General features: G+C 41.6%; 1 protein-coding gene across 4 annotated transcripts; it reads right to left on the reverse strand.

Moving 5' to 3' along the window:
- Window positions 1-30: 30 nt before the first annotated feature.
- Window positions 31-9,783, reverse strand: rnf32 (ring finger protein 32). Of its 4 annotated transcripts, none has more exons than XM_073488359.1 (7): window positions 9,055-9,408; window positions 8,836-8,978; window positions 6,908-7,065; window positions 6,085-6,193; window positions 2,774-2,941; window positions 1,642-1,905; window positions 31-113 (listed from the first exon to the last, which is right to left on the reverse strand). In XM_073488359.1, the coding sequence occupies exons 1-6, from the start codon at window positions 9,404-9,406 to the stop codon at window positions 1,675-1,677; spliced, it is 1,161 nt and encodes a 386-aa protein (XP_073344460.1). In that variant the 5' UTR covers window positions 9,407-9,408; the 3' UTR covers window positions 31-113; window positions 1,642-1,674. The 4 variants fall into 4 exon arrangements, with proteins under 4 accessions (XP_073344460.1, XP_073344462.1, XP_073344461.1 ...); XM_073488361.1 differs by adding an exon at window positions 9,754-9,783 and having other exon boundaries at window positions 48-1,905; window positions 9,055-9,286; XM_073488360.1 differs by having other exon boundaries at window positions 48-1,905; window positions 2,774-2,935.
- Window positions 9,784-13,324: the final 3,541 nt, after the last annotated feature.

The following is a 13,324-nucleotide window of genomic DNA, read 5'->3' on the forward strand; positions in this document are numbered from 1 at the left end:
TTGTGAACATCTTTTAATTTCATCATTTGCCTCGTTTCCACCAAAAGTACCCAGAACTTTCAGTCCCAGGAACTACCTTAAGAATATTAATGGTTCTTCGTCTCCACAGCGATCTAAAGACCCGCAAAGATTATCCAAATTAGTTTGCTGAAAGAGCAGTTTTTACATTTTACATTTTTGCATGTGACTATATAATCACAATTGTCGTCGGTCCATCTTTTAAATGCTTTCTTCTGTTGATCTGTCAACAATTAAAAAAAAAACACTTTTGAAAAACGGTGGCAGAAAAAAAAAAAAATGCTTCAAGTACTCGACCAATCAGAAGTGGTCAGTGATGCAAGGCCCACCCCAAAGTTCCTGTACTTTCGGGAAGTAAAACCCCGGGGCAGGGACTTTTTAGGGGGTAAAATAATGTACTTGCAACTCAATTTAGACCCTCACCCCTGTGATTGAAATGCGCTAACTATACCTAAGATATCTGCATAAATGTTGTGCGATATGTGCTGATAGAATGTACAAAATTAAAAAAAAATAATAACAGAAAAAGATAGACATTTCCTAGTCCCTGGGAAAAGTTCCTGTGGTGGAAACATGGCTATTGTGGCATTCTGGACATCAAAATAAATTGATAGTTGTGTTAAATGAGTAGTTTGGCATTTTGGAAATGTGCTCATTCAATTTCCTACCAAGAGTTAGATGAAAGGATTGTCTCACACTAATGTCTGTGTTTGTATAGAATATGGAGCTAGCCGAGACCCAATTAGCTTAGCATAAATACTGTAAACGGAGAAATAACTTGTCGGGCGCTGTCCAAAGCTGAAAAATCCTGTCTACAACAATGTAGATTAAACAGTTTGCGATTTCAAAGAGAGGTATATGCTGAAGCTATTTTTTGGGGCCCAAAAGTATGATGCAGTGACTTTCTGCCTGACAACTTTACTGTAACAAGACTGCAGGAAGTTGCTGCTCCTGATATAGTTACAGTTACAGCTTCCCATGAAACCAAAAACATGTCAGGTTTGTTTTTAGTTTTATGTACGGATTAAACAAATCAAATACAATGTGTTTTCCATGGGTGAGCGAGGCAGGCTAGTCAGTTCTCCTGGCTTCCCATCCTAATGCTAAGCTAAGGGCCCTGACACACCAGGCCGATGGTCAGATGTCAGGCGGTTGGCACTAGTTGGCCCTTTTTGGTGGCTGACTGAGCATGCAGAATCAGCAGTGGAGCCCGTCGGTTAGAAAAATCACTCTGATTGGCTGTACAGCTAAGCTAAGCGAATCGCTGCATAGGGAGAGAAACAAAAGCCTTTGTCGCTTTGGTATCCATGACTTGACCCATTTTGTGCGGTTTAATTCTGACTATCACCACTTGTTGGTATGGAGAGCCAGATCCTCTCACACAGGCACAGAACAAACGAGCTAGTTTGTAGCTGTTGTCTTTGTGTTTAAGGGTACCGCAACAGTCTACTTTTGTCGCCTCAAGGTTAACGGCTCTTGGCTCCAGCTTCATATTTAACGCACAGACATGAGATCTCCTCATCTGACTCTGAGCAAGAAAGTAAATAAGCAGATTTCCCAAAATGTTGGAACTATTCGTTTAATCTTGTAATCACTGTAAGATGTCTTAATCATTTTACTTACAATAAAGGGTCACAAATATTACTTTGTGCCTGGTCAGATGAGTTTTTTGTGGTAGACAGATCTGCACACAGGACATGAAGGTCTGCTTTCTGTAGTAAAGGCCTCAAAAGCCTCCAGACAGAGCTGGTGGAAGAGGTGGGAACAGGACAGAAGAATGGTGGGTCTGTGTCGTCGATGGCTGGATGTGTCCTCCTCTGTTCGGAGGCTTGGGCTGCACAAAGCAGTCAGGCAGATGGGGCAGTCCCAGACACCTCTCTGGATCACCTGTCAGAGTAGGAAACAAGGAATAAAAGTAGAATATTTACATCAACAACTGCGGAGTGATGAGGGGTTATAACAGTGACTTTTATCCACTGCCATCCCATTATAAAGAACCAAACCTGTTGGCAACTAACTGACAGGTTTGATCAGACACGAGGTGATAACATGTTTATCAGTGATCCTTATAAAAACAAAGCAACACACGCACAGCTCTGCCAGTGATTAACCTGAGACAGCTTCCTGTATTTAGGGGCCAATCTGCCCCCGCCGTTAAATGTTTCATAATGAGCTACACTCCTCCGCTTTATAGAGTTTGCACCCGTGAAAAAGGTGCAAGGTATGTGTTGAAAGCACATTCACTGTTTGATACTCCATGTCAAGGCTGAGCCACTCCTGCCTTGTGCTCAACCTTTTCACACCAGATAAAGAAGAAGAAGGGGAAGAAAAAAAAAAAGACATCTTCTTTGCACACACCCCACCCCCTCCATGGAAAATGGTACTGGTTGCAATGAAAGCCAACAATGGAGCCTTATGGAACAGCAAATCTTAATGTCTTTTCAATTCCTCCGCGGCAGTCCAGGCGATGAAAAGCCTGCCGTGCATTATCAGACTGGCTCATGTTTTTTGTAAACACGGGGGATTATTAGCCTACCCACTGCCATTCACTTGGTAAAGTGAATGATCACCTCTGGAGAGATGTGTACTTTCTATCCAGCAGCTGTGATGCTGTCGTCCCCATGCAAGCATTAACATGTCAAGGGAAAGGCAAGGCAGGGAGAGGAAGAATCAGACTCGGATTAGATATTTTTAAGGGGCCTTGTTTAATGATTGAGGTGGCTTCGGGTTCAGCAGAGTGCATCGTGTTCCTGACCTGGCTCTGTATTCGCTCCCAGTCGTTCTCCCGAGGTTCGGAGACGTGCTTTCTCTCCAGCTGCTGGAACACTCGTCTGCTTGATGACAGCGAGCGGTTGATATCACTCAGAAAAGCCTCCGTGTCGGTGTGACAGTATCGGACAAAGCTGTCATTCAACTCCTGCAACTAATTAGAAAAACCATTTTAGTGGCACAAAGGAGGCATGTTTCATTCAGATACACAATGGAGTCGTGTTGTCGGCGAAGACTAATTGTGTGTGTGTGTATTGTAATGGCTGAGGCATGCTGACAGGGTGCAGTTGTTAAACAGCCAGATCGATACAGTCACGTCTCCCACTAACATGGAGAATTAATGGAAACCAGTAAAAAGAGGAAGATAGTGCTGGGAAACATGGAAACACACGCATCTCTGACACTTTTTCTGTCTGGGTATTTTATAGATTGATTCCAGACGTAGGATGTTCAAACTGGACTACTTTTAGAGCGATAAATAAACATAATGTTATTCCAGGCAGAGTGAAGAAGGGACTGAAACAGCATTTAGATATTCATGTTGGAAAATAAGCAGAAAGTGTAATTTAACTGCTAACTGAATGAATAAAATTAATTACATTTTTGGTTTTGGTATTTTTTTCTGATTTTCACTCATGACCTCAGTCTTTCAACAACCAATTTCCTCCATCCGGTCATATCTTCCATTCTCAAACTGACCGATTTTTTAAAGACTTTCTCTCCGGTGTCTGTCCTCCCAGAACTCATCTGTCTTCTCCCATTTACAGCAGCTGTTGCTAGGCAACAATTAACGCCTGCATATGCGCGTTTAGATCCAAAACATGTTCAACAGTCAATGAAGAGGCTATTTATATATGCATAAGTTAAACAGCACCGTGCACTTGACCAATTAACGTGAGCAACAGCATCTCCGCAGTAAAATGATGACAACTGAACGGTCTCCATGACAACCGAGCAAACTGCCTTCACCGATGGAAGACCATGAGATGTGGGTGAAAGGTCTGGAAAAAACAACCAAGTAAGTGAACCTTGGGACACAAAGTCTTTAGGTAAACATTTTCAGTAGTTCAATGACTTAAGTGATGACATAAAACGGTACATTTGTTGGATTAATCTGCTGATTTTTCTCGATAAATTGATTGTTTGGTCTATAAAAGTCCTCTTTTTTTTTTCTTACTATCACGTAAGACGGAAAAAAGCAGCAAAATCTTCACAACTGAGAAGCTGAAACTATGGAATATTTGGCTTTTGTGTGAAAAATTACCTGAATTAAATAGTTGGCGATAATTCAATAATGAAGAATAGAATTAGTCATAACACCTGCTTGCACACATGTACATGTTTTCTCCATCTATGACTCACCTACACACACACACACACACACACATACAAATACAAACCCCGTCCCTTCGCCTGTCACAGTGGCATCAGAATTGCTTTACAGCTAGGCTTTTATCACTAATTAAACAACTGTTGACCATTGGGATGGAGGGTTTTATGAGCCTGGCTGACTTTTCGACAGTCAAGGCAAACAGTGCAGCCTCTGGTGAACTTTGCCTTGCTCCGCAGGAGATGCAGATGGCAGAGAGGACACAGTGGGGGGAAGGGGAGGTGGAGCGCAGAGGTGTTATCTCACGGCAATCCATCTAGATGTCGGTAGTGTCCCCCTTAATGTGTTGACTCAGGGTCGGACCTCAGAAGCGAGTAAAAATTGAAAGCTGGGCATCGGGATCAGCTGATAAGATTTCTGAAACTGACCTGATACATGGGAGTTTTTTTTTCTTCTCTTCAGGGAACACCTGTGGCTTCATGGTACAAAGATGCTTTATTGCCTCCTGCTATCACGGGCAAAACAGAAAGAATAGGTTGCTCCGTCTCACACAGGTCCCAGCCCGGCACTAACATGCCTGTTTGCATTACAGTCAGCTAAGCAAATAAGTCTTCCCCTTGAAAATCAAGTCAATCAGACCTGTCAGCGCTGTGTTGCGCAGCTCAAAGCTCTTGAAGATCATCCTCAGTGTGACAAAAGACATGAGACAATCTCATGACCACCCACAACCACTGAATCACACAACTTGAATGTAAAGTGGCTGACAGCGTCTATGACTCCATCCTGAGCGTGTTAGACCCGGACACGGCCTAATGTGTTAGAACACAGTTAATTGGCTCAGTAAATGCTGTCTTTGTTTACGTGACGTGTTAAAGGCACGGTTTACAGGCGAGATGATAGAGACTGACAGGGGGATGGGTAGGACACTCCGACCCTTGCAACACATTATAAGTGTGGCTCTCATGCGTTTGTCACTTTTGCTTAATCAGCCTCCTTGAGGCGAAGGAGCACTCTGCATGATTAGACCACCCTACATAGAAATAAACAGGGCCTGTTCTTTAAGACATCGGACATACAGAACATGTTGGAGCTATGGGTATTTTAGACGACTCTGAAAAACTGATGTTTGGTGTGGAGAAATGGTGTCCAGTCTCATCTTTGGTCATCCAAGGCCTCGGTTGGGGGAGGTTCACTAGGTGGCAATGTTCCCTTTTCCTGAGAGCCGCCATGAAGGCAACACAGCCTCAGAGTCAAACAAACCCATCCACTGGCTCCTCTTGAGGCCACTTTTGAATAATCCTTCCATCGAGTCCAGTCGTTGCATGATTAATAGCTTTGAACTAGAGAACAAACCCTGAAATGACAACCTGCGTCAGGTATCCAAACAACCTGGTCAACCTCACCTCTTCAACCTTTACCATCCGACCCAGAAACAGAGCTGCGCGCGCGCGCACACACACACACACACACACACACACACACACACACACACACACACACACACACACACACACACAGACATACATAGATAGATGAAGGAAGACCAGACCCAAACATGCACAGGAGACATCATGCTTTTGTGTTGGCCCTGGAATGTCCAGACTGTTTGACTCAAACACAAAACTCTCTCCACATTAGTGGACAAACAGTGTATGATTCACAAAGCATCAAAGGAGCTTGAGAGGGTGAGAGCAGGTGAAGAAGGTGTGTGTGTGTGTGTGTGTGTGTGTGTGTGTATGTATGTAGGTTAGCAGTGGGGTCAGTGAGTCCCTGAAACCCATGTCTCAACCCTAAAGATGTGATGTTTGTCACAGGCTTTATTTGACCAACTAAACAGTCTACAAATTTCAGAGTGAAATGCAGGAAAAAGACTTATGTGAACTTATTTACACTCAGAGTGATCTAAAGAAGCATGATTGATCTATAAGACTCTGAGTGATCATTACAGATTTGAAGTCCAAACTCACCTTTTCTTCGAAGAATTTACGCCGCAGCCGTTTGTCTTTTGGGCATATAGATCTTCTCAATTTTTTGTATCTTTTTCGAGCAACATAGCCTCGCCAGCACGCTTGAATTCTACACAAACACACACAAAATACGTTCAAAAAGAACAAAGAAACAATGATGAGACCATGCTCTCAAAACCGTTCAAAATTTAAGGGTATAAGTTTACAGAAACGTGGCGAAAGTGAAGCTTTGGAGAGATTTGAAGAATATATTGTATCTACTGATTGCCATTAGCTTCTTGGTAGAGCTAATTTCATGTATTTAAAATGAGATGGCATTATTTTTTTATATGTACAACCCCCCCCCTCCGAAACTTTAAACTGTCTCTCTAATCTACACTGCGTGGATCTACCCAGGTGCAGCAGTTCGACGACATGAGCGTGACAACAGCATGCTGCGCGTCTGCTTTGTAAATGCTGCGCTTGTTAAGTCAATTAAAGCAATTTGGCTTTGTATCATGGGCTCTATTTATCGGCTTTAATTTTATTATTGGCTGATACCCGATAATTTAAATTTCCCATTATCAGGCCAATAATTATCGGCTTAAAAATTCGGCTTGATGCATATTGTGCATCCCTATTATCATATACAGTATAAAACATATATATTTGAGGATGCTTGTTCCTTCAGCGCTGGGTGAAAGATGCTGTTTTGCACCTTCACATGGTGAGACTGTGGACTGAATTGTTTTTGTGCAATACTATGAATGTGATGTCTGTATGTATTGTGTGTATATGTCTGAATGTGTTTGTATTATGCTTTTCTTTGGTCTAGTGCCTGTACCTGGTGGCACTCTGGTGTTTGAAGAGTTGAGCTGCATCGTGGATCACCCGTGTCTCATACTGCTCCTTCCTGCACATCGGGCAGCACTTCCTCCCAGAAAACCTCTCGAAGGACTGCACGCATGCTCTGTGGAACACGTGAGAACAAGACAGCAACACCTAAACAGAAACGGTGACATAAGTTATCAATCGATTGACCGGCCAGGGACAGGAATTGGCCTGTCAGTGTCGGATATATCCGATTCTTCCTTCACATTTACACATATATCACCCCCAATGGGACTGCCAGCCCGAACTAAAAGAAAGAAACTAAATATTTAATGTTATTTACCCAAAACTATGTGCGCTATTCTCAGGTCAGCATGAAAGTCTTTACTGCTCACATGTCAATTGCAGCACATTACAGACAGACTCCTTCTGTTTTTACCTTTCCAATAAGAGTCCCAGGTATACCAGTATACACTGAGTAAATGCTAATAAGAGTGAGCTAAAATTCGATGAGACATTTTAGTAAGAGTCCATTAAAATAGCTTACAACATGTTATTTTTATCAGTTATTTAATAGTCAGTGTTTTATTACAAACATTCGATTGAATTTTTCATAAAAAAAATCAGAATCAGCCGAAATTGGAATCAGCAGGTCAGTAAAAATCATTAATCGGCATCGGCTAAGAAATTTGCAATCGGTTCATCTCTAGCATCTACTCCAATTTTAAGAGTTTAGATTTCACTTGTCTCCACAGGATGCTGCTAGACGTGTATTGGTTTTCAGGTTTTCTTTAAGTGCTCAGGAGGCTCTAACACAGTATACAGTCTGTGCACATGTGGTGTGAACCTTAAGCCCTGCTAAATCTGTGTGAACTCATGCACGTATGTGAATGTGTGTATCTGCTCTTAAGTGTTATTTGCTGAGAGGACAGAGGGAGTCAGCATGACCCCCAGTGGGCCGGCTGGGACCTGGACTATAGTCTCCTCTACCTGTGAGAGGGACTCTTTTATCGTCTGAAAGGAGACAGCCACAGCTATGGGGCTTGGCACACAAACCAGTTTACTCAGATCTCTAGAGGGTAGGGGGGAGGCATATTGATTTCCCATTGTTTTTGGCCTGACCAACACACTCCATCACCAGTGAAAGGGCCCCCTGCAGTGTACTCGACAAGCCATTAGACCACAGAGAAATTTCACTTCTTCTCACTGCGCTTTGAGGCTACAAGCTACATTTTATGAACAGCCATACAAAAGAAAAATGGGGAAAAATGCCATAGAGAGCAGAGGGATATTTTCTTTTCTAAATTTATGGTTGGTGTTGAAATAGTACGAACCTGATAGAGAATATTTCTGTCTAGACAACTGCTGCTGTAAGCATTTTTAATTGTCATATTAATGCTTGAATGCAACACAAGACTGAAGCACACAAATGCATTGTTACAATATGAAGGCTTGCAAGAAAATGCCAAATCAACAAAGATTCCCTCTTGTCACTTTCCCTTGTTAGCAGGCTCTAATTAACTTTTTTTTCTCCTCCTGAGTCAAACTAATATTTACACGTGCATCTATGGCAACTGTGCTTTGTGAGGCCGCCTATTCTAGTCCCGCATTCTTGAGGAGATTGGCATCTTAAAAGGGGATCGGAAAGGTGTAAAAGACTGAATGACCCTCACAGTAACACACTGATTGCTACATCATCACGTCACAGTTGAGTTCCAAGGCAGTATGGGCAAATTTGTACAGTTGTCTACACAGATTAGAACATACAGGAACTGCAGGGGGAGGTGGGAGAGGTGGGGGGCTTTGTGTGTGTGTGTGAGTGTGTGTCCATGTGTGTATACGGAAATACAGGTTTCCCTGAGGACAGACAGAAGATTGGAAACATGTAAGAAAGAGGTCTCTCACAGAGTATTAACAGTAGCTGCTGTGTTGGGGGAATACCTGAGGCTGAAGGAGAAACTCCTCCCTGCATACTGCACAGGGCTGAGCTGATTCCCCCTGCTGAATAGACCTCGCCTTGACCTGAGTCCATTCGTCCTCTGTGAGTCGTCCTGCAGGGGAGGCCACCAAACCCAGCTTCTGAGCTAAAAGAAACAAGGAAAATTCTGGTTATATATTCATGGGTTGCATAATTAAAGTCGCTCCAAATGTTACTTTTACCCAATGTTAAAGGAGGTGGAGCAGCATCCAGCACATATTCTCCATCTTCTTGTCTCCGCAGACCCCTTTCTTCCACTCTTCCTCTCCCTTGTGGATTTCTGGGTGCTTTCCTTTTCAATCTCAGCAGCGGGTCAGAAAGTGAGATACCTTGCTGCAGCAGGCTGCGTGTGATGTGGTCGTGAAAGGCAACCGAGTTGATCACCAACTTGTTGCTAGCTTTAGATGTCAAACCCTGTGAAATAAGATATAAATCCTCATCACTGCATTCATGTACAGTGATGCATGAGGCACAACAAAACTTTATATCCCTGGCAAAGTAGTAGCAGCAAAATGGAGGAAAAAATGACTGCATGGGCAAACGGATAAAGTTAAAATTGTCAAAGATAATTCACTATTTCAGTAATGTGTGTTGAAGAAATTACTTCTTTATTTACTCATAAATTATAAAATATATCAATTGCTTTCAGTGTAAACTGAACTGTGACGAGCTCTCCCAGGTGTTTGCTAAATACCTTATTAAGCTAGCAGGTGCAGACAACAGGACAACGTACTATAGTTTCTCACCAACTACGAATAAAGTCTAAAGAATAAATGTACGTCTAACAACAAACCCTGACGACATATCTGCCTTTCATTTCAATCCAAATTAGCACATTTTAATGTCTTAACAAACCAACAAAGTGCTGCTAAAATCCAAACCTTCCGCATTGCCATCCTATCAACGCAGTGTTTGAGCGGTTTCTAGGCAACCAGTCCATGTCCCGCCTCCGCTCGATGCCAGAGCCTCATCGCTGTCTCTCATTGGCTGAGCTGAGACCTCCAGGTTAGCTGATTGGTTATAATCCCCGAACTAAGAACACCACAAATTCAACAGTGTGATATGTTTGATGTCTTTATGTGATAATTATGTAATACTTTAAATCTCCCAAGTGCCTTTTAAAGCCTCCCTGTGTCTCTAATTATGTTTTGTAATATTATTTTTTTATAATGTTCAAATGATATTTTATGGAATGGGGTTGCAAGTACAATAACAACAACAAATTAGTGATATCTATTCATAAATCAACCAAGGTAAAACACTGCATGGTAACATTTTGAGGTATTTGTACTTTACTTGAGTACTTTTGTGTTATGTGACTCTGTACTGCTACTCCAAACCCCAGAGAGGAATATTGTACTATTGTAAGTTACTTGGTGGATTCATAAATTGGATTGTACATTTGTTTTTAAGACATTATGGATGGTTGTAGATAAACAGTGTTGTAAATGTAGAGATATTGGGTTAAAATGTTACTTTGGTAAAAGTTAAAGTCACTTATACGAATAGTACTTGTCTTAAATTATCAGATATTAATACAATTCATATATTTACATGAACTGTTTAATATCGACTGATCACCCATCTGGCATATTGTAGGATCGGATATTCAGCATTTTTCTGATTATCAGAACCAGAGGTATAATTTATCAGATTGACAATGAAATTAATCGATTAAAAAATGTGCTTATCAAATAAATGTAGAGAGTAAAAAGAACCATATCTTCCTCAAAAACGTAGTGGAGAGGAAGTACAAAGTAGAAAATTGTACCTCAAAGTACAGTACTTCATTGTAAAGTAAATATACTATTCCATCACTAAAATGTAACTACCCAACAGTATTAATAAAATGTACAATTTCATTAAAATTATGTGTTTAGGTTCTGATATGTAAATACATTTAGCTAAAAATAGGGATTTTTACTTAGGTAAGATGCAAGACTTGTATTTGTATTTTTAAACTGTTGTACTGCTTTTTTTCATGGAAATAAGGGATCTGAATACTTCTCCTGTATTCTATGTCTATCCCCTTCTATCACCATGCAAAGACAATATTGCTCTTTGAAAACTGTGCTGCGTCTCAATCTCACTAATGATTATTTTATTGTCAGGGAGTTGTCAGTGAATAGCTGGAACCTGACCAAAGGGGGTTAGTCTATGTGTCTAGGTGACTCACCGAGCTGTCGTCAGAGTAGGCACTGAACAAAGCTAAGCTGCTCATACCTGGGCTGTGAGCTAAGGGATCCCTCCCAGGTCACCCTCACATGGAAAACCACGCACACAAACACACAGTCCAAACTGTCTCTTTTTGTGAGCCCGATGAAAAGTTTGCTTCGTTTCTCACACACGGCGATGGGGTGTGTGACTTTTAAAATGCTTTGCAGCCTTGATTGACTTTGATGTGCTCAGTGAGAATCGGTGAAAACAGATGGCCGAGGAGAGGGCTAACGGTGAGGCCTGTCAATCCAGGGAGTCCTCTAAGAAAACAAAGTGAAGACCTGGCTCTGGGAGAGGAGGAAACCCCTGAGCTTCTCAAGAGGCTGCTGCATTCTTGAGATTAGGGCAAGAACAACGCAGACCACTGCTGTTAATGCCCCAGACAAAGGCGTGGAACAATTTATTAGTTAAGAATTCAAGCTCAGAGCTCAATCAAAGGCCTGTCGTCCACAATGGCAGACTTGGGGCTTTGGTTTGTTTTTTTAAAGTAAATAATCATGCTTAAAAGATATGGCAAAGATGGGGCTCAAGTCCCCCGTAAAGCCTGCATTCTCAACTGTCATCAGAATGGATTTCAGTGTGCGCTTTTATTTTCAACAAGTACATTGTTTGTCTTTTTCTTTATGAATACCATTTTAAAGAGCTTTTTATTTAACTTTCTTCCCCCTGGACCTCTTTACCTGATCTGTGGTATTTTTGAAAAGACAACTCACCTTGACGTGCAAAGAGCTGATGACTTAAGTGAACGGTTAAAAAAGGGGAAAAAAAGAAGAAGCTGTGTGCAGGAAACTGCTTTGCAAATTTGCACCGACAACAGGTTGAAAAGGAAAATTACCTGTCAGTTCTCCAGTGCTCATGCTGTGATGCAAACTGAGATAGAGCCGCCGGTTTGATTATTCTGAGGCACCTGTAGAAAATATCCAGCCCGGTCGCCCGAATAAAATGTTGGCACAGATACGTTAAATTGAATTTTAGATACTTTTACTGCATTACGTGTCATATCATGTGCAGATCACATGCACAGTATATGTACACTTCGCTCAGGGACGAGGAGGAGGGGACACGCTGCCAAGCGAGAGACCACTGCTCGAGACAGCGCTTCAACATCAAGCGCAAGATATTTTTAACGGGATGTCGGGAAATTTTCCAGCTGTGTTAGTGGCCACAAAACTGGGTATTTTTGACAAGACATTGGGACAAGTCACAAGTTGAAGTTGCTGACAACCTGGTATTTTTTAGGGGATGTGAGGACTATTTCCAGTCGTGTTTGTGGTAAAAAAATATCAAATTAAATTTAAAAAAAAAGCCTGTCCAAACCCTGACCGAGTGGATTTTGTGCCTAAATTTAAGTAGACCATAAGCACAGTGTTATCACGACATGAAATTGAAAATTGATCAAGAAACGTGAAGATGCAACATAAAGAAACATAAGTTAAGGTGGAGCAGATGGTGGGGCCAGTGACCACTGTTCGAGACTGCATTTAAACATTTGTAAGCGTGACACCACCATTTTTTTAAGGACAGGACATTTTCCAGCCAAAAATAAAATATTTTTGATGTGAGTTCGGGACATCTCTGTATTTGTGTTGACCAAAACGGGTATTTTAAGGCAAAACATGATCTTTTCCTAACCCTAACCAAGTAGTTTTCGTGCCTCAACCTAACCAGATCATAAGCACAGCGTTGTCACAGGATAAAATAGAAAACTGAACCAAAAGAAAAGTAAAGTTGCAATATAAAGAAATGTAGAATTTGAACATATCTGTGGTTTGCAGAAACACACACTGCCAACGTTTATTCTCGCGATTGGTTTGCATGTGAAACAAAACTGATGAGAATCAATACTCGAGTAAATAAGGCATCTTGCCACGAGTAAATGTGCAACACTTTCATGATACTGAGTAAGTTCATACTCATAAAACCTGGTCCGTGACCATACATCATATGCTGTGATATATTGCATTGTTGTCAAATGAGTAATTGCTGTGAGATATAGATGAGAGAGGGCAGCCCATAATGGTTAATTAACAATTATGTCAGCCAGTGAGATGACCAGGAGACCAATCACTTTGATAGGAGACAGTGGAGGGGGACAGAAATCAAATTATTTTATGACTTGACCCATAATGCTTCCCTAACATGACTTTAATCACTCCATGGTGGATAGGAGTCCCCCATGGCTATCTGGGAGTGAACCAGTCAAGAGAGGAGGACGGCGAGGCTTCACTATTTGCT

Source organism: Pagrus major, chromosome 19 (assembly GCF_040436345.1).
Source record: "Pagrus major chromosome 19, Pma_NU_1.0".
NCBI lineage: Eukaryota > Metazoa > Chordata > Actinopteri > Spariformes > Sparidae > Pagrus > Pagrus major.